Source organism: Zalophus californianus, chromosome 6 (genome assembly GCF_009762305.2).
Source record: "Zalophus californianus isolate mZalCal1 chromosome 6, mZalCal1.pri.v2, whole genome shotgun sequence".
Taxonomy (NCBI): domain Eukaryota; kingdom Metazoa; phylum Chordata; class Mammalia; order Carnivora; family Otariidae; genus Zalophus; species Zalophus californianus.
The window spans coordinates 121,538,871-121,561,394 of NC_045600.1; the positions used below are offsets into that span (position 1 = coordinate 121,538,871).

Below are 22,524 nucleotides of genomic sequence, written 5' to 3' on the forward strand. Positions count from 1 at the left end.
CCCTGGTGCAGTTGGGAATCTACAAAGGAGAGGTTGAGTGATAATCAGGAGCCAGGTTTTACCTTAAGTGGCAGAGGAGGTGTGTGTCTGCAAGTCTGGAGGAGTTGAGGGGATGAGGCAGGGCAGTCACTGCTTCTCTCCCGGAAGGGCTGGGTGGGCTCAGTTCCAGGCTCTGCTGTGGTGGCCCCATACAGAAACAGCTTCACATGGCTGCCTGTGGGATCACACACTCATCCAGGGCACCCAGCGTGCCGAGCCACCTGGCCTGCCTCCTCTAGCTCATCAGTTCTGTTTTGACCAAGTGTTCAGTCTCAGCTCCTGCATGCTGCTCCTTTGCTGGAGTGCAGTCTTCCCCTCCCCTCTCTGGAGAACCAAAGTACTTTATTATTATTATTCTAATTCCAAAGGCCCTCAGATAGACATGTCTTTGCTCAAATAAAGCATCTGGAATATTGTTATCATCCCCTTCTGAGAATTGCTATCACAATATCAGGAGTAAATGGTAGTCAAAATTAAGATGTCGTATTTTGAGTGTCATCTTTTCAGGAAATTTAAATTCTTAAAGCAAAGCAATCTAATCTAGGGAGGTGTTTCCAATCTCTCTTTTTTTCATCGCTCCCTTAAGGAGCCTTTTTAGACATTTTTTAATTATCTCCCATTTTAATGCCACAGATATGCTGCATATTTGTTTATGTACTGTATATATATCTGTGCCTTATGCTATGCCTAAGTAGGTTTTAAATATATAATTAAAATTTTTTGCCCCGGAACCAATGTTTTAGGCCCTCAGGGTGCTATCTTCTTTATGGAGAACACATGTCTAAGAGGTGAAAGTGTTTCTCCCAGGGCCAGTTTGCCCAGGACCTGACTCAGATAGTAGACAGCCTCTCTCAGACCAGAAGCCTCACCACTGGTAAGTAGATTTGCCAGATTCAGCAAACAAAATATATTGAATGCCCAGTTAAATTTGAATTTCAGATAAAAAACATAATATTTTTAGTAAAAGCATGTTTTATGTGATATTTGCACATCTTATATTCTATCTGGTAATACTACTGGTGTTCTGGGGATAGAAACTGCACTTTGTATTCAAGTACAATTTTTCACAAACTGGAAGAGTATGTACCTTCATTTACATCCACCTCCTAGGTGAAAGGATACCAGATCACTCCTAATAAAGCATTGTTTAGGGGTGCCTGGGTGGCTCAGTCAGTTAAGCGTCTGCCTTTAGCTCAGGTCATGATCCCAGCTCCTGGGATCGAGTCTCGCATTGGGCTCCTTGCTCAACAGGGAGCCTGCTTCTCCCTCTGCCCCTCCCCCTGCTTGTGCTCTCTTTCCCTCTCTCTGACAAATAAATAAAATCTCTAATAAAGCTTTTTTTTATATGAGCTTCCCATTTCAACAAAGGTCATTAGTAACAGTCAAAAATACAATGTGGCTCTTTTTACAATAACAGCTTTTACTTTAAATTCTATACTGTTTATAAGTGATGAAATAGACCCGGGATGAATCTAGTAGTGCGGAGGCTTCACACATGCCTCTTATTGGAGGGCGTTGGAGTAAATCAAAGGGGAAGGTTGCTCTTGTGATGTTCCTTCTTAATGCATTGCAACAAAATGCAATTCCAAATGCAGCCAGCTAGAGCACTGACCCTGAAACACAGTCATCATATACTTTCATCATGCACAAACCAAAGTGCATTATGCCTTTCCACTCATAATTGGCGGCCCACGAAAACGGTAGACTTAGGAAAGTGTGTGTCACCTTGTCATGGATGCCACAGTTGGGTGAGGCTCCGAGTCAGCACTTCTGAAGTTTGGTAATAACCAGTAAGTCTGCTCAGCTGTGTCTCCAGGAAACAGAACAGTGTGGGTGTCTGGAGAACTCTTACTAGTGGACTTAGCTCTTTCTTTTTAATTGTGGTTAAAAAAAAAAAAAAAACCCACATGACCTAAAACTTACCCTCTTAATAAGTGTACAGTTCAGGAGTGTTAAGTGGATCCACATGGCTGTGCAACAGGTCTCCAGAACTTTATCTTGCAAAACAAACTCTTTACCCATTGGACAATTCCTCTTGTCAACCCAGCTCTTGGCAACCACTATTCTGCTTTGTTTGTCTGTGAGTGTGACTACATTGAGACCTTAAAAACATGGCTGTTTTCATGGGAAGCTGGCCTGGAAGCTGGGTGAGAAGAGCTTCCGGGCTAGAACCTCTGGGGTGGTGCTGACCTCTCATCTGGGGTACGCTACATACGTAGAGTTGTTTCAACACAGTGCAAAGCTACCTGAGGTTTGTGGAGTGGTCCGCGAGCCTCCAGACTCCGTTGTTCTTACTTATCCGTGTTTCTGCTTCTACTCCAACCTAGATGATGCCAGAGGAAGGCATCAAAAGAAAATCCGAAGCAAGACTCAGAATTACCTCAACCTGTACGCCGTGGAAGGCCTGCGCACCTTGTGCATTGCCAAGAGGGTGAGTGGGTGCCACCTCCACAAGCATGGATACTGACTGCTGCCCCCATGGTACTCGGTGCCTATGTGGCACTCACCAGTGTGTCTCACGTAGGTTCTGAGTGAAGAAGAGTATGCCTGTTGGTTGCAAAGCCACTTAGAAGCAGAATCTTCCCTGGACAACCGTGAGGAGCTTCTTTTCCAGTCTGCCATTCGCCTGGAAACAAATTTGCATCTGTTGGGTAATTATGCACATGAGCACATGTTGCACTGAGCAATGTGGAATTTGCAGAGACAGTCCTGGATGGGGTGGTGACATGGCTCTAGTCATTGGCAGCTCTGCACCTGCTGGGCTTGGTTAAGGAGTTGGCTAGCCTGATGCTAGCATGGCCCCCAGGCCCAGCCATCCTTGATTAAATATTCACACCATGGACCGTCTCTGTAGTATTCCACATGCTGTCCCACCAGGTACCCAGTGACAACACCTGACTTGCCTCCCCCTAAACCCTGCTTTCCCACTAAAAATAGAGATGAGGAACGAGGCTTCTCAACAACTGAAGCTTGAAGGGACTCCCTCCACCTCCTACCCCTAAAACAAAAAGAAACTGTTGGATTCCAGAAATGGCTACACTTTACATCTTATGAATGTTTCATAGATTCAGTTTGGATGAAAAGAAAACGAGCTCATTTTTACTAAAATGTGCTCATATTTTCTACTGTATTCATATTAGTATTTATAAGAATATTTATTTTAACATTTTAAATATTTAGTATTAAGTTTGTATTAAATTAGCTGAGTCTTTATATATGTGCTCTCTGACCACACCAGGAACTGAATGTGATCATGCTGTGTACACGCACACACCCCATCCCATGGTGCTGAGAGTCAGATGGCATACCTGGGCATGGAGAAACTGGAGTCCATCCCTCTCCATTTAATACAGAAAGGCTGTAATTCATATGGTCTTGTTCCCTGGACAAAGGAGTTGGGCTACCTATATATCTATATATACATATCTAATATAATAATTAATATATTTAATAGCATAACATATACACTTCATATAATATTCTTTTTTGCCTCTGGTGTCTTATAGGAGGGCATGCACTGCTCAAAAAAGCCCCTAGATCCAGATGCCCAGAGACATCATGAGCAGTATCCCTGGGGGTTGATTAAATGAAACACTTGGAAGAGAGCTGTGCTTTTTCTAACCTTCCAGGTTTTAATATACTGGGACTGTTCATATCTAGAGCATGCTTCTCCAGAAGTCACTGTTGACCAGACCTGGGGGATAGGCAGGGGTTCCTGCTGGTCTTTCTGGCCCATGGGCAGGTCCACTTCTCTGTCCCTTCACTGCAGGGCACTCTCCCTGGAGAGCTCTGACTCTTGAATGGAGTAAAATTTGCCTCGCCGGTCCCTTCTTCCAGTGGGTGCTGGTCCCACCCTGTGGAGCAAGGCAGACGGAATCTCTTCCCTTTTCCAGAGGGTGAGACCTTAACTGTTTGAGGGCTTGGCTGTGAGTCCCCACGCTGTCCACCTATATTTTTAGGCATCCCTACCTTTCCTTCTTTCAGAGTCTAGGAGGCTTAGCTTGGTTGTCTATCCAGTCCTGGCTCTGTCACTTACTGGCCATGAGACCCTGGGCAAGTGACTCAGTCTTTTTGGCATCCCAGTCTCCTTGTCTGCTGGATAATAATCCTGCAGGGATGAACGGAGGGGGTGCCCAGTGGAGCACTAAGTGAGGTCCAAGCACAGGGTCCAGTACTCAGCAGCATGTGGTGATGAGTCTTATGTTACTGCCTCCACATCTGTTTACAGCCTGGCTGGCCTCTTCTATACAGACTCCCTCTGGTGGTTGGGCATCCATCACCTCCCTTGCCCCCATGCTGTATCTCTGTTAACATGTCCTGAATTTTTGACAGCCCTAGAATACCCTAAGTTCATATTGAACTTGAGATCAACTCATCTTCCTAGATCTTTTTCAGGGGATTTGCTTTCTAGCCTGGATTCTGTAATTTTTGTTTGGGCAACTATGTAAGTGTCTAAAAGGAAGGTTTTCTACTTATCCTCATTCCAGTTTTGTTTTGTTTTTTTTCTGTTGGGGCCGGGTTAATAGAGTTTTTCAGAATCTTGATTCAGCCACGTTCTGCTGTCATCCTGAGTGGATGTTTATCTCCAGGGGTCTGTTAAAGGGCTCTGAGATGAATCAGTGAAGGAACTACTGGAATGCCCACAGTGGGCACCATCAGTGTCCTTGAGTCTGCTCATGCCTGCTGCTGAGAGCCTTTTCATACATTTTCAGAAATTTTACAATCACCATTTGCTGTTTTGCATAAATTTTCAGGAATTTTGCATAGCTTTTTGATGCTGTTGGTAGCTTGACATCAGCCAAGGTGAGTGTATTTGCACCACAGAAATGGGAAAATGCAGCAAATCAGCTTCCCTCCTACTAGCTGGTTGTTAAACACTTAGCATCTCCCCCAACCTGGGATATTTCGGTTCAGATGATGAGCTGGAGAATAGAAGAGCCACCACCTTAGTGTTCACCACAGCTTTATCCACAGGCACTGTGTTCCAACTCCTCAGATTCATTTTTAAGAAATGCAAAGTAAGCTGTTTATATTTTTAATAAGCCCAAAGCCAAATACTCCTTCTAAAACTTTTCATTTAGGTTCTTATATTAAATAACATCAGGGAACTACAAAGGAAGGGTCACCATTTATACTGTGTTCTTGAAATTTTCTTTTCCATACTGTTCTGGCCAAGAACCTAAATTCAAAGGACAACATTCTGTTCACATTCCCCAGCATTCCTGTTTGTATTTCCAGATGTCATCTGAAACTCCCCTCCCATGAAAAGCCACCTGACATTTGATCACAGTGAAGCATGGTGGCACTAGCTTGAACCCTACTACATACCCTGTTATAACACTCAAAATGCCAGGTTCTCCCAAGGCTCAGGCTGTAGAGAGGTGGCATTTACTCTAAGTTACATAGATTCCATTGCTAGTAAGCTACCTTAAAGAGCTGAAGAAAGACCACTGTGCTTCCAGATAATTTTTAAAGGACTGTTCCCGAGATTTACCCTTTATCCTTGGCCATAGGATATCATCGTGCTGAGATAGACATACTTTACATAATTCTCTTTATGAGTTCAGTAATATTCTATGTTTGATTCAAAGCTGCACATAGAGGTTAGGATCAGTCCAGCGACCCAGTCGGGGCCCATTACTTAGACCAGTTAGCTCCTGAAATGAAGATGCTTGATTTTGAAGGTGTTAGGTTTTCCCTGAAGGACTGGAATTTATCTGTAAGTCCTTCCCCTGCTTTCTTTCTTGGAGGACATATATCAAGGAGCTCTGGCTGAGCAGCTAATATACAAAGGTGGGGAGTTACAAGTCCCTTCTACAGTAAGTTGCCATCTAGTGAAGGGTGGGTAACTGGCTGAATTACACACAAAGCTCTGTTCTGTAGTGGGAGTTCTCCTAGAGCAGCCATATAGGGAGGTTTGGAGCGTGAGACATACCATGCATGGAAGGCTATAGCCCTTCCCTTGCTAACTAATCTCTCTCAGCTTTGCTTCCCAGATCTATATGGTGAGGATAATTGTAGTACTCACATGTTAGGGATGCTGCAGAAATTTTTGCCTGACAATTAGTAATTCATCAAGATTAGCCATCATTATGATTATTCCATAACCATTGTTATTATTAAGTATGAACAGGATATTTTTTTAAAAAAGAGAGAGCACATGCAGGAGGAGGGGCAGAGGGAGAGAGAAACTCTAACCAGACTCCATGCTGAGCACAGGGCCCCAATGCGGGGCTTGATCTCACGACCCTGAGATCATGACCCGAGCCAAAACCAAGAGTTGGACACTTAACCAACTGTGCCACCTAGATGCCCCTGAACAAGGCATTTTGAATACATGAAGGCAGACGTTGTCATCCCTCCCTCTTTCCCTGGATATCAGGGAATGTATCACAGCAGAAGTGATACTTAGGATGCCTTGGTAGATGTCAACTCTGTTGGATGGTGAAAGTAGGGAGCCAGAGACCTAGAGTACCCACTGTCTCCCCATGCTAGAGCCAGGGGTCTGGGGGAGGGAAGAAAGGCCAAGACCAGATGGCCTTCCAGCACCTGGGTTGTCAGGAATATGCTCACAATGAACATGGAACATAACATGGTTTATTCCTAAGCATACTTTGAGACCCACACCCCTGCCTGGTCCTTATCTTGCAGACTCTGTGATTCAGAGCTGAGGGCAGCTTGGGTGCAATATCTCCTCTTCCTTTCTGGGCCCTTCCCAAGTTCCCACTTAGTCTTCTGTGCATTCAAATTAAAGGTAGGCCCGGGTCCAACACATTGCACAGGCTGCATGAGATGGAAGAGAGAAGACTGCCACTTACCCTTGAGGGGGCTTCTGGAGAGCTGGTGATGCTGTTACCTGAGCTCAGGGCTAGTTAAACAGGAGTGGGATTTGTGAAAGTGCATTATAGGATACATTTAAGAATTGCACGTTTTTTGTACATGTATTATACCTTGACTCCATCCTCCCTACACCTGCCAACTCATCTGTTCTAGGAGGAGAAAGGGAAGTGGTGTCTATCTTAGTCATTTCAGGCTGTCATAGCAAAATACCACAGACTGGGCAGCTTAAACAGCAGACATTGATTTCTCACAGTTATGGAGGCTGGAAGTCCCATATCGAAGTGCCGGCCAGTTTGGTTCCTTAAAGGGCTCTCTTCCTGGCTTGCAGATGGCTATCTTCCTTCTGTATCCTTGAATGGTGGAGGGAGATCATCTCTCTTGTGTCCCTTATTATAAGGGCACTAACCTCAGTTATGAGTCTTCCACCTTCCCTCCTAATGCCATCACAGTGAGGGTTAGGGCTTCATCCTATAAATTATGGGGATAAGGGGACACATTCAGCCCATATCAGCTCTCAGCACAGGGAACAGTGTGACATAAAAGAGAAGGGCAGGGCCAATGAGGTGTCCTCAGTCAATGCTGTATTTCTAGAGAGAAGATAGAGACCATCTCATTAAATTGACAATAGGAAAAAAACTGAGGCTGACCTGTAGAGCACCTTTCTGCACTGGGTAGAAAATTTGTCCCAATGTACAGAAGCCTGCATATTTATTAATATGCTAATTTATGGAAAAAGTACATTCTGGATAATGTTGCTTTCAAGAAATAATGGGCTTGTGTGGTCTGTTTAGACAGCTGACAGTAAGCATTGCTGAGGGCAAATATTGTGGATGTCATTCAGAAGCTTTGTATGGAATGGATAATTTTTAAAACTTTTTCATCCTTCAGAATATGGTCATTCCCACCATCTCCCCACAAGCTTTGTTTCCAAGTTATCTGTTATGTTAAAAATTAGCCACCTGTTAGAAAGCACTAGAAGTGCTTTGTTTTAAGTACAGAGAATTATGTTCAGTGCCTCACAGTCATTCTGAGTCATTCGTGACTGTGTCAATCGAGGGAGCTACTGAAAGTGTTCACCAGGGTCCAGAAATGATGAATCATCATCCACATGAGACAGGCATCAAGTAGGTCCCAGTCTATGGGGTCATGCCAGCATCTTTGGTATGTTGGCAATGACATTCGTGCCCCATCAGGATCTGAGGGCATGTGCAGAGGGGGCTCACCTACACTTGCACATTTGACCAGGTGCCACTGGGATTGAAGATCGCCTGCAGGATGGAGTCCCAGAAACCATTGCTAAATTGCGTCAAGCAGGCCTGCAGATTTGGGTTCTCACTGGTGACAAACAAGAAACAGCCATTAACATTGCATATGCCTGCAAACTGCTGGACCATGATGAGGAAGTCATCACCCTGAATGCTGAATCCCAGGTATGTAGGTTTCCAGGAAGCCATGCTCTGCCTGGGCCAGCTTCATACCTACCTAACCCCCACAGCAACAGGAATACCTTCCATTTCTTTGTCCTCTACCTCTCCGTTTGCACCTGTGTTGGGTTTCTTACATGTTCTTGTCATTGCCTAGGAAGATGTGGGATTTGATGGGATTTCTTAATTTCCGAGGGATGCATCCCTGGACTTTATTAATGCAAAATTCAACCTGCTTTTTCCTGACCTATTCATGTCAACAATATTGGAAAATTGTTTCGTGAGGTCACACAAGTCAGTGAACCAATCCATTCAGCATCGATGTACTCAGGATGGGATGGGTTGTCTCAGGGATGCCCGCTGGGCACTTAAGAGTTTTCATCCAGTCACATTTATCTATTTAAATCTTCAAGTATGTAGGGAGTATCTACTTCTCATAAACCTGGCCTGGACTCTGATTCCTTGAGTGAACTCCCAATTGAAACATCTTTTTGAGCTGTATGATGAGGTCTGATTCATCAACTTTTTCTCTTATGGATTATCATTTAGCTGTTACATTTAAGATGTGCCTAGCCACAAAGATTTCTCCTATATATTGTTCCAAAAGTTTTGTAGTTTATTGTTGCACCTTTAGACACATTCCATTTTGTGTGGAATTTTGGATAAGGTTCAGATCAAACTTCATTCTACTGCATATAGCTGACTAATCCAGCACCATTTGTTGAAAAGTCTTTTTTTCCACTAAATTGTCTTTACACTTTCATTGAAAATCAGGTGGTCATGTTTTTTAGGGTCTATTTCTGGATATTCTGTTCTGGTGCACTGGCCTGTGTGTCTATCCCTTCACCAGTATCATGCTGCCCTCTGGGTTTTTTTTAGAAGTCTTTTCTTGGTAGTTTTTTTCCCTGATTATTCTTTCTGTTTTCAGTTCTTCCATTCCCTTTACCACCTTCTTTGGGTTACTTAAAGTATCTTTTAGTATTCCATTTTTTCTTTTTTTCTTTTTTGCATTTTATTTTTTTATTATGTTATGTTAATCACCATACATTACATAATTAGTTTTTGATGTAGTGTTCCATGATTCATTGTTTATGCATAACACCCAGTGCTCCATGCAGAACGTACCCTCCTTAATTACCCATCACCACGCTAACCCATCCTCCTACCCACTCCCCTCTAGAACACTCAGTTTGTTTTTCAGAGTCCATCGTCTATCATGGTTCGTCACCCCTCCAGTTCCTCCCCTTTGTTCTTCCCCTCCTGCTATCTTCTTTTTTTTTTCTCAACATATATTGCATTATTTGTTTCAGAGGTACAGATCTGTGATTCAACAGAATTCACTGTGCTCACCACAGCACATACCCTCCCCAAAGTCTATCGCCCAGCCACCCCACCCCTCCCACCCCCCCATTCCAGCAAACCTTAGTTTCTTTCCTGAGATTAAGAATTCCTCATATCAGTGAGGTCATATGGTACATGTCTTTCTCTGATTGACTTATTTCGCTTAGCATAACACCCTCCAGTTCCATCCACATCGGGGCAAATGGCAAGATCTCATTCCTTTTGATGGCTGCATAATATTCCATTCTATATATATACCACTTATTCTTTATCTGTTCATCTCTTGATAGACATCTTGGCTCTTTCCACGGTTTGCGTATTGTGGACATTGCTGCTATGAACATTGGGATGGACGTGCCCCTTCAGATCCCTACATTTGTATCTTTGGGGTAAATACCCAGTAGTGCAATTGCTGTATCATATGGTAGCTCTACTTTACATTTTGAGGAAACTCCATACTGTTTTCCAGAGTGGTTGCACCAGCTTGCATTCCCACCAACAGTGGAGGAGGGTTCCCCTTTCTCTGAATCCCCGCCAATATCCGTTGTTTCCTGACTTGTTAATTTTAGCCATTCTGACTGGTGTGAGGTGGTATCTCATTGAGGTTTCGATTTGGATTTCCCTGATGCTGAGCAATGTTGAGCACTTTTTCATGTGTCTGTTGGCCATTTGGATGTCTTCTTTGGAAAAATGTCTGTTCATGTCTTCTGCCCATTTCTTGATTGGATCATTTGTTCTTTGGTTGTTGAGTTTGATAAGTTCTTTATAGATTTTGGATACTAGCCCTTTATCTGATATGTCATTTGCAAATATCTTCTCCCATTCAGTCAGTTGTCTTTTGGTTTTGTTGACTGTTTTGCTGTGCAAAAGCTTTTTATCTTGATGAAGTCCCAGTAGTTCATTTTTGTCCTTGCTTCCCTTGCCTTTGGTGATGTTGCTAGGAAGAAGTTGCTGCGGCTGAGGTCAAAGATTGCTGCCTGTGTTCTCCTTTAGGAATTTGATGGACTCCTGTCTCACATTTAAGTCTTTCAACCATGTTGAGTCTATTTTTGTGTGTGGTATAAGGAAATGGTTCAGTGTCATTCTTCTGCATGTGGCTGTCCAATTTTCCCAACACCATTTATTGAAGACTCTTTTTCCATTGAATATTCTTTCCTGCTTTGTCAAAGATTAGTTGACCATAGAGTTGAGGGTCCATTTCTAGGCTCTCTATTCTGTTCCATTGATCTATGTGCCTGTTTTTGTGCCAGTCCAATACTGTCTTGATGATGAACAGCTTTGTAATAGATAGAACTCGAAGTCTGGAATTGTGATGTCGCCAGCTTTGCTTTTCTTTTTCAACATTCCTCTGGGTATTCAGGGTCTTTTCTGGTTCCATACAAATTGTAGGATTATTTGTTCCATTTCTTTGAAAAAAGTGGATGGTCTTTTGATGGGGATTGCATTGAATGTGTAGATTGCTCTAGGTAGCATTGACATCTTCACAATATTTTTTCTTCCAATCCATGAGAATGGAACATTTTTCCATTTCTTTGTGTCTTCCTCAATTTCTTTCATGAGTATTTTATAGTTTTCTGAGTACAGATCCTTTGCCTCTTTGGTTAGATTTATTCCTAGGTATCTTATGGTTTTGGGTGCAATTGTAAATGGGATTGACTCCTTAATTTCTCTTTCTTCTGTCTTGTTGTTGGTGTATAGGAATGCCACTGATTTCTGGGCATTGATTTTATATCCTGCCACTTTAGTGAATTCCTGTATGAGTTCTAGCAGTTTTGGGGTGGAGTCTTTTGGGTTTTCCACATAAAGTATCATACCATGTGCAAAGAGTGAGAGTTTGACTTCTTTGCCGATTTGGATGCCTTTGATTTCTTTTTGTTGTCTGATTGCTGTGCCTAGGACTTCTAATACTATGTTGAATAGCAATGGTGATAGTGGACATCCCTGCCACATTCCTGACCTTAGGGGGAAAGCTCTCAGTTTTTCCCCATTGAGAATGATATTTGCTGTAGGTTTTTCATAGATGACTTTTATGATATTGAGGTATGTACCCTCTATCCCTATACTCTGAAGAGTTTTGATCAAGAAAGTATGCTGTACTTTGTCAAATGCTTTTTCTGCATCTATTGAGAGGATCATATGATTCTTGTTCTTTCTTTTGTTAAAGTATTGTATCACATTGATTGATATGCAGATGTTGAACCAACCTTGCAGCCCAGGGATAAATCCCACTTGGTCGTGGTGAATTATCCTTTTAATGTACTGTTGGATCCTATTGGCTAGTACTTTGGTACGAATTTTTGCATCCGTGTTCATCAAGGATATTGGTCTGTAACTCTCCTTTTGGATGGGGCTTGGTTTTGGGATCAAGGTAATGGTGCCCTCATAAAATGAGTTTGGAAGTTTTCCTTCCATTTATATTTTTTGGAACAGTTTCAGGAGAATAGGTATTAATTCTTCTTTAAATGTTTGGTAGAATTCCCCTGGGAAGCCATCTGGCCTTGGGGTTTTGTTGGGACATTTTTGATGACTGCTTCAATTTCCTTAATGGTTATAGGTCTGTTCAGGTTTTCTATTTCTTCCTGGTTCAGTTTTGGTAGTTGATACATCTCTAGTTGTATGCACCCATACAACTGTGCACCCATTTCTTCCAGGTTATCTAATTTGCTGGCATAGAGTTGCTCATAATATGTTCTTATAATTGTTTGTATTTCTTTGGTGTTGGTTGTGATCTGTCCTCTTTCATTCATGTTTTTGTCGATTTGGGTCGTTTCTCTTTTCTTTTTGATAAGTCTGGCCAGAGGTTTATCAATCTTGTTAATTCTTTCAAAGAACCATCTCCTAGTTTCGTTGATCTGTTCTACTATTCTTTTGGTTTCTAGTTCATTGATTTCTGCTCTGATTTTATTATTTCTCTGTTCTTGCTGTGTGTAGGCTTTATTTGCTGTGTATTCTCTAGCTCCTTTAGGTGTAGGGTTAGGTTGTGTATTTGAGACCTTTCTTGTTTCTTGAGAAAGGCTTGTATTGCTATATACTTTCCTCTTAGGACTGCCTTTGCTGTATCCCAAAGATTTTGAACAGTTGTGTTTTCATTTTCATTGGTTTCCATGAATATTTTTTAATTCTTCTTTAATTTTCTGGTTGACCCATTCATTCTTTAGTAGGATGCTCTTTAACCTCCATGTATTTGAATTCTTTCCGACTTTCATCTTGTGATTGAGTTCTAGTTTCAAAGCATTGTGGTCTGAAAATATGCAGGGAATAATCCCAATCTTTTGGTACCATTTGAGACCTGATTTGTGACCTAGGATGTGATCTCTTCTGGAGAATGTTCCATGGGAAGTAGAGAAGAATGTGTATTCTGTTGCTTTGGGATGGAATGTTCTGAATATGTCTGTGAAGTCCATTTGGTCCAGTGTGTCTTTTAAAGTCTTTATTTCCTTGTTGATCTTTTGTTTAGATGATCTGTCCATTTCAGTCAGGGGGGTATTAAAGTCCCCACTATTAATGTATTGTTGTCAATGTGTTTCTTTGCTTTTGTTATTAATTGCCTTATATAATTGGCTGCTCCCATTTTAGGGGCATAGATATTTACAACTGTTAGATCTTCTTGTTGGATAGACCCTTTAAGTAGAATATCGTGTCCTTCTTCATCTCTTATTACAGTCTTTGGTTTAAAATCTAACCTGTCTGATAAAAGGAATGCCACACCAGCTTTCTTTTGGTGCCCATTAGCATGGTGAGTGGTTTTCCACCCCCTCACTTTCAATGTCGGGGTATCTTTGGGTCTACAATGAGTTTCTTGCAGACAGCATATCGATGGGCCTTGTTTTTTTTATCCAATCTGACAGCCTGTGTCTTTTGATTGGGGCATTTAGCCCATTTACATTCAGGGTTACTATGTAAAGTTATGAATTTAGTGCCATTGTATTGCCTGTAAGGTGAAGGTTACTGTATATTGTCTGTGTTCCTTTCTGGTGTATGTTGCTTTTAGGCTCTCTTTGCTTAGAGGACCCCTTTCAATATTTCTTGTAGGGCTGGTTTTGTGTTTGCAAATTCCTTTAGTTTTTGTTTGTCCTGGAAGCTTTTTATCTCTCCTTCTATTTTCAATGACAGCCTAGCTGGATATAGTATTCTTGGCTGCATATTTTTCTCGTTTAGTGCTCTGAAGATATCTTGCCAGTCCTTTCTGGCCTGCCAGGTCTCTGTGGATAGGTCTGTTGCCAGTCTAATGTTTCTGCCATTGTAGGTTACATATCTCTTCTCTCGAGCTTCCTTCAGGATTTTCTCTTTGTCTCTGAGACTTGTAAGTTTTCTTTTAGATGTCGGGATGTTGACCTATTTTTATTGATTTTGAGAGGGGTTCTCTGTGCCTCCTGGATTTTGATGCCTGTTTCCTTCCCCAAATTAGGGAAGTTCTCTATATAATTAGCTCCAATATACCTTCTGCCCCTCTCTCTCTTTCTTCTTCTTCTGGGATCCCAATTATTCTAATGTTTCATCTTATCGTATCCCTTATCTCTCGAATTCTGCCTTAGTGATCCAGTAGTTGTTTATTTCTCTTTTTTTCAGCTTCTTTATTTTCCATTATTTGGTCTTTTATATTACTGATTCTCTCTTCTGCCTCATTTATCCTAGCAGTTAGCGCCCCCATTTTTTATTGCACCTCATTAATAGACTTTTTGATTTTGACTTGGTTATATTTTAGTTATTTTATTTCTCCAGAAAGGGTTTCTCTAATAACTTCCATGCTTTTTTCAAGCCCAGCTAGTATCTTTAAAATCATGATTCTCAACTCTATTTCCGAATCATACTAATGTCCGTATTGAGTAGGTCCCTGGCAGTCGGTACTACCTCTTGTTCTTTCTGTTGAGGTGCTTTTTTCCGTCTTGTCATTTTGTCCAGAGGAGAATAGATGAATGAGAGAACAAAATGCTAACAGGGTAACAACGTCCCCAGAAAATATACTCTAAACAAATCAGAAAAGACCCGAAGCTGGGGGAAAAGAAAGGGAAAGAAAGGAAAAAAAAAAACAAAAAAGATAAAGATAAACAAAAACAGAACAAAACAAGAAAAAAACAGAATATGATCAAATATGATCAGGCTGGTGCATAGACAGTGCCACACACTAGATTTTGGGTGTATTTTGGTCTGTTAGAAGAAAGTGCCTCCCAAGATTTTAAAGAAAGAAAAATTTATATATGTACAAAAATAAGGGTTGATACAATGAAGGGATGGAATATGAATGTAAAGATGAAAATTATAAAAAATTTTGTAAAAGGAATTGCTACGATAAGTTATTTGAAAAAGAAAGAGGATTAAAAAAAAAAACAAGGGAGAGAATGTGATCAGGCAGGAGACTGGAACAAAGCCATATACTAGAGATTTAGGTTATATTTTGATCTGTTAGAAGAAACTGTATCTCAAAATTGAGAGAACAACTTATATATATATGCTAAAAATAAGGGTAACTACTATGCAGGGATAGAATATGACTCTAAAAATATAAAAATGTTCTTTTTAAAAAGGGATTGATAAGATGTTGGTTGAAAGGGGGAAAAAGAAAAATAAAAAAAAAAGTTAAAAAAATAACTTAGACTAAAGAATCATGGTAAAAAATCCGTGGTTCCATGTGCCATATTCCCCTAGCTCTGGAGTTCTCCCGTTCTCATTGATCCGTAAACTTGGTCTTGGATGGCTGTTCTTGCTGATCTTCTGGGAGAGGGGCCTGTTGCCGTGGTTCCCAAATGTCTTTGCTAGAGGCAGAATTGCCCCACCCTTGCCAGGTCGGGCTAAGTAATCTGCTCGGGGTTGCTCTTGGGAGCTTTTGTTCCCTGCAAGATTATGGTACAGCTTTGGAGGACAAGAGTGAAAATGGCGGCCTCCCAATCTCCGCCCTGTAGGAGCCAAGAACTCAGGACGCTGCTCCTCAGTGCGCCCCCAGAGAAAAGCAGTCAATCACTCCCATCTCCACGGTCTCCAGCTGCACTCCATGCTCAACCGGCCTGTGACCGAGCGTTTCTATCTCTTGCATACGACCCCGACTGGAGTCTCCAAACCCAGCAGATCCCTGTGGTGTGCTCCCACGCTGCTCCTCCCAGGGGAGGAAGGGGAGTCTCGCCGAATCTGCCGCTTGTTGGGTCCCTGCTAGAGGAGCAGTGGCCTGTGTCGCCGATCACAGTTTATGGCATCCCTGAGCTGAGAGCCCGCTCCTCGGCTCCGTCTCTGCAGCCAGCCTCCCCGCTCCAATACCTGGGAGCTCTGCCGCACTCAGGCACACCCTGTCTTTCTGTGACCCCAAGGGTCCTGAGACCACACTGTCCCACGACAGTTCCACCCCCTGCTTAGCCACTGGAGCGACGTCCCTCCACGGAGCCGACTTGTAGAAGTTCAGACTTTGTGCTCCCCAGTTCTATCACTTGCCAGAAGCGGCCGATGGAGGCCCCCTCCCCCGCGGTCTATCCTCCGGAATATCGACTTGGATTCACTTCTCCTTATGTCCTACCTTCCAGAAAGTGGTCGCTTTTCTGTTCAGAGAGTTGTTGCTATTCTTTTCTTCAATCTCCTGTTGAGTTCGTAGGTGTTCAGAATGATTTGATCCCTACCCAGCTGAATTCCTGAGACCAGACGAAATCCAGGTCTCCTACTCCTCTGCCATCTTGCTCCGCCCTAGTATTCCAGTTTAATGTGTCTCTTTCCTTTGATAATATCACTTTACTTGGGTTTTTAGCGTTTACAATATGCATACTTAAATCATCACTGTCTACTTACAATCAGTATTTTGCTACTTTGAGTGGAATGAAGAAGTCTCACCTCATGTCTCCCTTTACCCCTTTACGTTGTAGGTGTCTTCTATATGAAAGCAACAGAGATTGAAATCTTTGTCAGATAATAATTTTTACTTTCAATCAAAAAGCATATTTTAAAGAAGTCAAAAGGAAAAGAATAGCCCATTTTATTTATGTGAATATTGACGATTTCTGTCACACTTATTTCATCCTCGGTGTTACAAGTGTCTTTGTGGCATTTTTTTTACTCTTAGTCTGAAGAACTTCCTTCAGCAATTCCTTTAGAGTAGGTCTACTGGCAACAGATTCTCTTTTCTTTATCAGAGAATGCCTTTATTTCACCATGGTTTCTAGGCAAAATCAACAGTCATCCAAATCTATAGCTAATGCATCATTTTTATCTGGATGTTTTGATTTGGGGTTGGTTTTGTTTTTTTTGCCTTTAGTATAAGCAGTTTGATTATGGTGTGTTTGGGCACAGATTTTTTTAGATTGATACTCTGGGTTTTCCTGAGCTGCTTGAATCTGTGGGGTTATATCTTTCACTAAATTTGGCAAGTTTTTAGCCATTATTTATTTCTTCAGACACTTTTTTCGTGCTACAATTGCTCCTCTTCTTCTGGAAGACTGATGACATGAATGTCAGGTCTTCTGGTTTGCCTCAAGGCTCGCTGAGGCTTTCATTTTTTCAATTTTTCTTTCTCTCTTGGTCAAATTGATTAATTTCTATTGATCTTTGAGTTCACTGACTTTTTCTTCTGTTATCTCCATTCTGCTCTTGGGCCATGTGGTGATGTTTTAAAAAATAAACTTTATATATACAGTGGTTTTAAATTTACAGAAAAATTGCAAAGATAGTATTGAGAGTTCCCATATAATCTACACAATAATATTCCTATTATTAACATCTTTACCATAATCAATGAACCAATGTTGACATATTATTACTTACTAAAATCTATACTTAGGGTGCCTGGATGGCTCAGTAAGTTAAAAGTCTGACTCTTGATTTTGGCTAAGGTCGTGATTTCAGGGTTGTGAGATCGAGCCCCACATCAGGCTCTGTGCTGGGCCTGGAGCCTGCTTGAGATTCTCCCTGTCCCTTTGCCTCTCCCCCACCTCTAAATAAGAATAAGAATAATAAATAAAATAAAATCTATGCTATATTCAGATTGTCTTAATTTTTACCTAATATCCTTTCTGTGTTCCAGGATCTCATACAGAATACACACATTACATTTAATTGTCATTTTTCCTTGGGCTCTTATTGGCTATAACAGTTTCTTAAATTTTGTTTTTGATGACTTGACAGTACTGGTCATTTATTTTGAAGAAAACCATTATATGGGGATTTGTATGGTGTTTTTCTTTATTCTTTTTTAATTTCTCTATTGTTATGTTAATCACCATACATTACATCATTAGTTTTTGATGTAGTGTTCCATGATTCATTGTTTGTGAATAACACCCAGTGCTCCACGCAGAATGTGCCCTCTTCAATACCCATCACCAGGCTAACCTATCCACCCACCCCCCTCCCCTCTAGAACCCTCAGTTTGTTTTTCAGGGTCCATCATCTCTCATGGTTCGTCTCCCCCTCTGACTTACTCCCCTTCATTCTTCCCCCTTGCTATCTTCTTCTTTTTTTTTCTTAACATATATTGCATTATTTGTTTCAGAAGTACAGATCTGTGATTCAACAGTCTTGCAGAATTCACAGCACTCACCATAGCACATACACTCCCCAAAGTCTGTCACCCAGCCACCCCATCCCTCCCACCCCCCACCACTCCAGCACACCTAAGCTTGTTTCCTGAGATTAAGAATTCCTCATATCAGTGAGGTCATATGATACATGTCTTTCTCTGATTGACTTATTTCAGTCAGTATAACACCCTCTAGTTCCATCCACGTCATTGCAAATGGCAAGATCACATTCCTTTTGATGACTGCATAATATTCCATTCTGTATATATTCCACTTCTTCTTTATCCATCTGTCGATGGACATCTTGGCTCTTTCCACAGTTTAGCTATTGTGGACATTGATGCTATAAACATTGGGGTGCACGAACCCTTTCGGATCCCTACATTGGATCTTTGGGGTAAATACCCAGTGATGCAATGGCTGGATCGTATGGTAGCTCTATTTTCAACTTTCTGAGGAACCTCCATACTGTTTGCCAGAGGGTCGCACCAGCTTGCATTCCCACCAACGGTGTAGGAGAGTTCCCCTTTCTCCGCATCCCCGCCAACATCTGTCGTTTCGGGACTTGTTAATTTTAGCCATTCTGACTGGTGTGAGGTGGTATCTCATTGACGTTTTGATTTGGATTTCCCTGATGCCGAGCGATGTTGAGCACTTTTTCATGTGTCTGTTGGCCATTTGGATGTCTTCTTTGGAAAAATGTCTGTTCATGTCTTCTGCCCATTTCTTGATTGGATTATTTGTTCTTTGGTTGTTGAGTTTGATAAGTTCTTTATAGATTTTGGATACTAGCCCTTTATCTGATATGTCATTTGCAAATATTTTCTCCCATTCTGTCGGTTGTCTTTTGGTTTTGTGGACTGTTTCTTTTGCTGTGCAAAAGCTTTTTATCTTGATGACATCCCAATAGTTCATTTTTGCCCTTGCTTCCCTTGCCTTTGGCGATGTTTCTAGGAAGAAGTTGCTGCAGCTGAGGTCGAAGAGGTTGCTACCTGTGTTCTCAATTAGAGTTTTGATGGACTCCTGTCTCGTGTTTCGGTCTTTCAACCATTTGGAGTCTATTTTTGTGTGTGGTGTAAGGAAATGGTTCAGTTTCATTCTTCTGCGTGAGGCTGTCCAATTTTCCCAACACCATTTGTTGGAGAGACTGTCCTTTTTCATTGGACATTCTTTCCTGCTTTGTCAAAGATGAGTTGACCATAGAGTTGAGGGTCCATTTCTGGGCTCTCTATTCTGTTCCACTGATCTATGGGTCTGTTTTAGTGCCAGTACCATACTGTCTTGATAATGACAGCTTTGTAATAGAGGTGGAAGTCTGGAATTGTGATGCCACCAGCATTGCTTTTCTTTTTCAATATTCCTCTGGTTATTCGGGGTCTCTTCTGATTCCATACGAATTTTAGGATTATTTGTTCCATTTCTTTGAAAAAAGTAGATGGTCTTTTGATGGGAATTGCATTGAATGTGTAGATTGCTCTAGGTAGCATTGACATCTTCACAAGGTTTGTTCTTCCAATCCATGAACATGGAACATTTTTCCATTTTTTGTGTCTTCTTCAGTTTCCTTCATGAGTGTTTTATAGTTTTCTGAGTACAGATCCTTTGCCTCTTTGGTTAAATTTATTCCTAGGTATCTTATGGTTTTGGGTGCAATTGTAAATGGAATCAAGTCCTTGATTTGTCTCTTTTCTGTCTTGTTGTTGGTGTATAGGAATGCCACTGATTTCTGTGCATTGATTTTATATCCTGCTACTTTACTGAATTCCTGTATGAGTTCTAGCAGTTTTGGGGTGGAGTCTTTTGGGTTTTCCACATACAGTATCATATCATCTGCAAAGAGTGAGAGTTTGACTTCCTCTTTGCCGATTTGGATGCCTTTGATTTCTTTTTGTTGTCTGATTGCTGTTGCTAGGACTTGTAATACTATGTGGAATAGCAGTGGTGATAGTGGACATCCCTGCCGCGATCCTGACCTTAGGGGGAAAGCTCTCAGCTTTTCCCCATTGAGAATGATATTCGATGTAGGTTTTTCATAGATGGCTTTTGTGATATTAAGGCATGTACCCTCTATCCCTGTACTCTGAAGTGTTTTGATCAAGAAAGGATGCTGTACTTGTCAAATTCTTTTCTGCATCTATTGAGAGGATCGTATGATTCTTGTTCTTTCTTTTGTTAATGTATTTAATGTATTTAACACGTTGATGGATTTGCGGATGTTGAACCAACCTTGCAGCCCAGGGATAAACCCCACTTGGTCATGGTGAATAATCCTTTTAATATACGGTTGGATCCTATTGGCTAGTATTTTGGTGAGAATTTTTGCATCCATGTTCATCAAGGATATTTGTCTGTAATTCTCCTTTTTGATGGGGTCTTTGTCTGGTTTTGGGAGCAAGGTAATGGTGGCCTCATAAAATGAGTTTGGAAGTTTTCCTTCCATTTCTATTTTTGGAACAGTTTCAGGAGAATAGGTATTAATTCTTCTTGAAATGTTTGGTAAGATTCCCCTGGGAAGCCATCTGGCCCTGGGCTTTTGTTTGTTGGGAGATTTTTGATGACTGCTTCAATTTCCTTAGTGGTTATAGGTCTGTTCAGGTTTTCTATTTCTTCCTGGTTCAATTTTGGTAGTTGATACATCTCTAGGAATGCATCCATTTCTTCCAGATATCTAATTTGCTGGCATAGATTTGCTCATAATATCTTCTTATAATTGTTTGTATTTCTTTGGTGTTGGTTGTGATCTCTCCTCTTTCATTCATGATTTTGTTGATTTGGGTCATTTCTCTTTTCTTTTTGATAAGTCTGGCCAGGGGTTTATCAATCTTGTTAAATCTTTCAGAGAACCAGCTCCTACTTTTGTTGATCTGTTCTACTGTTCTTTTGGTTTCTAATTCATTGCTTTCTGCTCTGATCTTTATGATTTCTCTTCTCCTGCTGGGTTTAGGCTTTATTTGCTGTTTTTTTCTCTAGCTCCTTTAGGTGTAGGTTTTAGGTTGTGTATTTGAGACTTCTTGTTTCTTGAGAAAGGCTTGTATTGCTATATACTTTCCTTTTAGGACTGCCTTTGCTGTATCCCAAAGATTTTGAACACTTGTAATTTCATTTTCATTGGTTTCCATGAGTTTATTTGATTCTTCTTTAATTTCCTGTTTGACCCATTCATTCTTTAGTAGGATGCTCTTTAGCCTCCATGTATTTGAGATTTTTCTGACTTTCATCTTGTGATTGAGTTCTAGTTTCAAAGCATTGTGGTCTGAAAATATGCAGGGAATAATCCCAATCTTTTGGTACCGGTTGAGACCTGATTTGTGACCTAGGATGTGATCAATTCTGGAGAATGTTCCATGGGCACTAGAGAAGAATGTGTATTCCGTTGCTTTGGGAAGGAATGTTCTGAATATGTCTGTGAAGTCCATTTGGTCCAGTGTGTCATTTAAAGTCTTTATTTCCTTGTTGATTTTTGCTTAGATGATCTGTCCATTTCAGTGAGGGGGGTGTTAAAGTCCCCCACTATTAATGTATTGTTGTCAATGTGTTTCTTTGCTTTTGTTATTAATTGCCTTATATAATTGGCTGCTCTCATGTTAGGGACATAGATATTTATAATTGTTAGATCTTCTTTTTGGATAGACCCTTTAAGTAGGATATAGTGTCCTTCCTCATCTCTTATTACAGTCTTTGTTTTAAAATCTAATTTGTCTGATATAAGGATTGCCACCCCAGCTTTCTTTTGGTGTCCATGGTTTTCCACCCCCTCACTTTCAATGTGGGGGTATCTTTGGGTCTAAAATGAGTCTCTTGCATACAACATATTGATGGGCCTTGTTTTTTAATCCAGTCTGATAGCCTGTGTCTTTTGATTGGGGCATTTAGCCCATTTACATTCAGGATAACTATTGAAAGATATGAATTTAGTGACATTGTATTGCCTGTAAGGTGACTGTTACTGTATATTGCCTGCTTTCCTATCTGATCTATGCTGCTTTTAGGCTCTCATTTTGCTTAGATGACCCCTTTCAATATTTCTTGGAGGACTGGTTTCGTGTTTGCAAATTCCTTTAGTTTTTGTTTGTCCTGGAAGCTTTTTATCTCTCCTTCTATTTTTAATGACAGCCTAGCTGAATATAGTATTCTTGGCTGCCTATCTTTCTTGTTATTGCTCTGAAGATATCATGCCAGTCCTTTCTGGCCTGCCAGGTCTCTGTGGATAGGTCTGTTGCCAATCTAATGTTTCTACCATTGTAGGTTACATATCTCTTCTCCCAAGCCCGTTTCAAGATTTTCTTTTTGTCTGTGAGACTTGTAAGTTTTACTATTAGATGTTGCGGTGTTGACCTATTTTTACTGATTTTGAGAGGAGTTCTCTGTGCCTCCTGGATTTTGATGCC

General features: G+C 41.1%; 1 protein-coding gene across 1 annotated transcript in view; it reads left to right on the forward strand.

Moving 5' to 3' along the window:
- Positions 1 to 22,524, forward strand: part of ATP10A (ATPase phospholipid transporting 10A (putative)) — a 205,873-nt gene that overhangs the window by 165,203 nt on the left and 18,146 nt on the right. Inside the window, 3 exon segments of the mRNA XM_027571792.2 lie at positions 2,367 to 2,470; positions 2,564 to 2,690; positions 8,125 to 8,309. Coding sequence (XP_027427593.1) covers positions 2,367 to 2,470; positions 2,564 to 2,690; positions 8,125 to 8,309 — 416 coding nt within the window.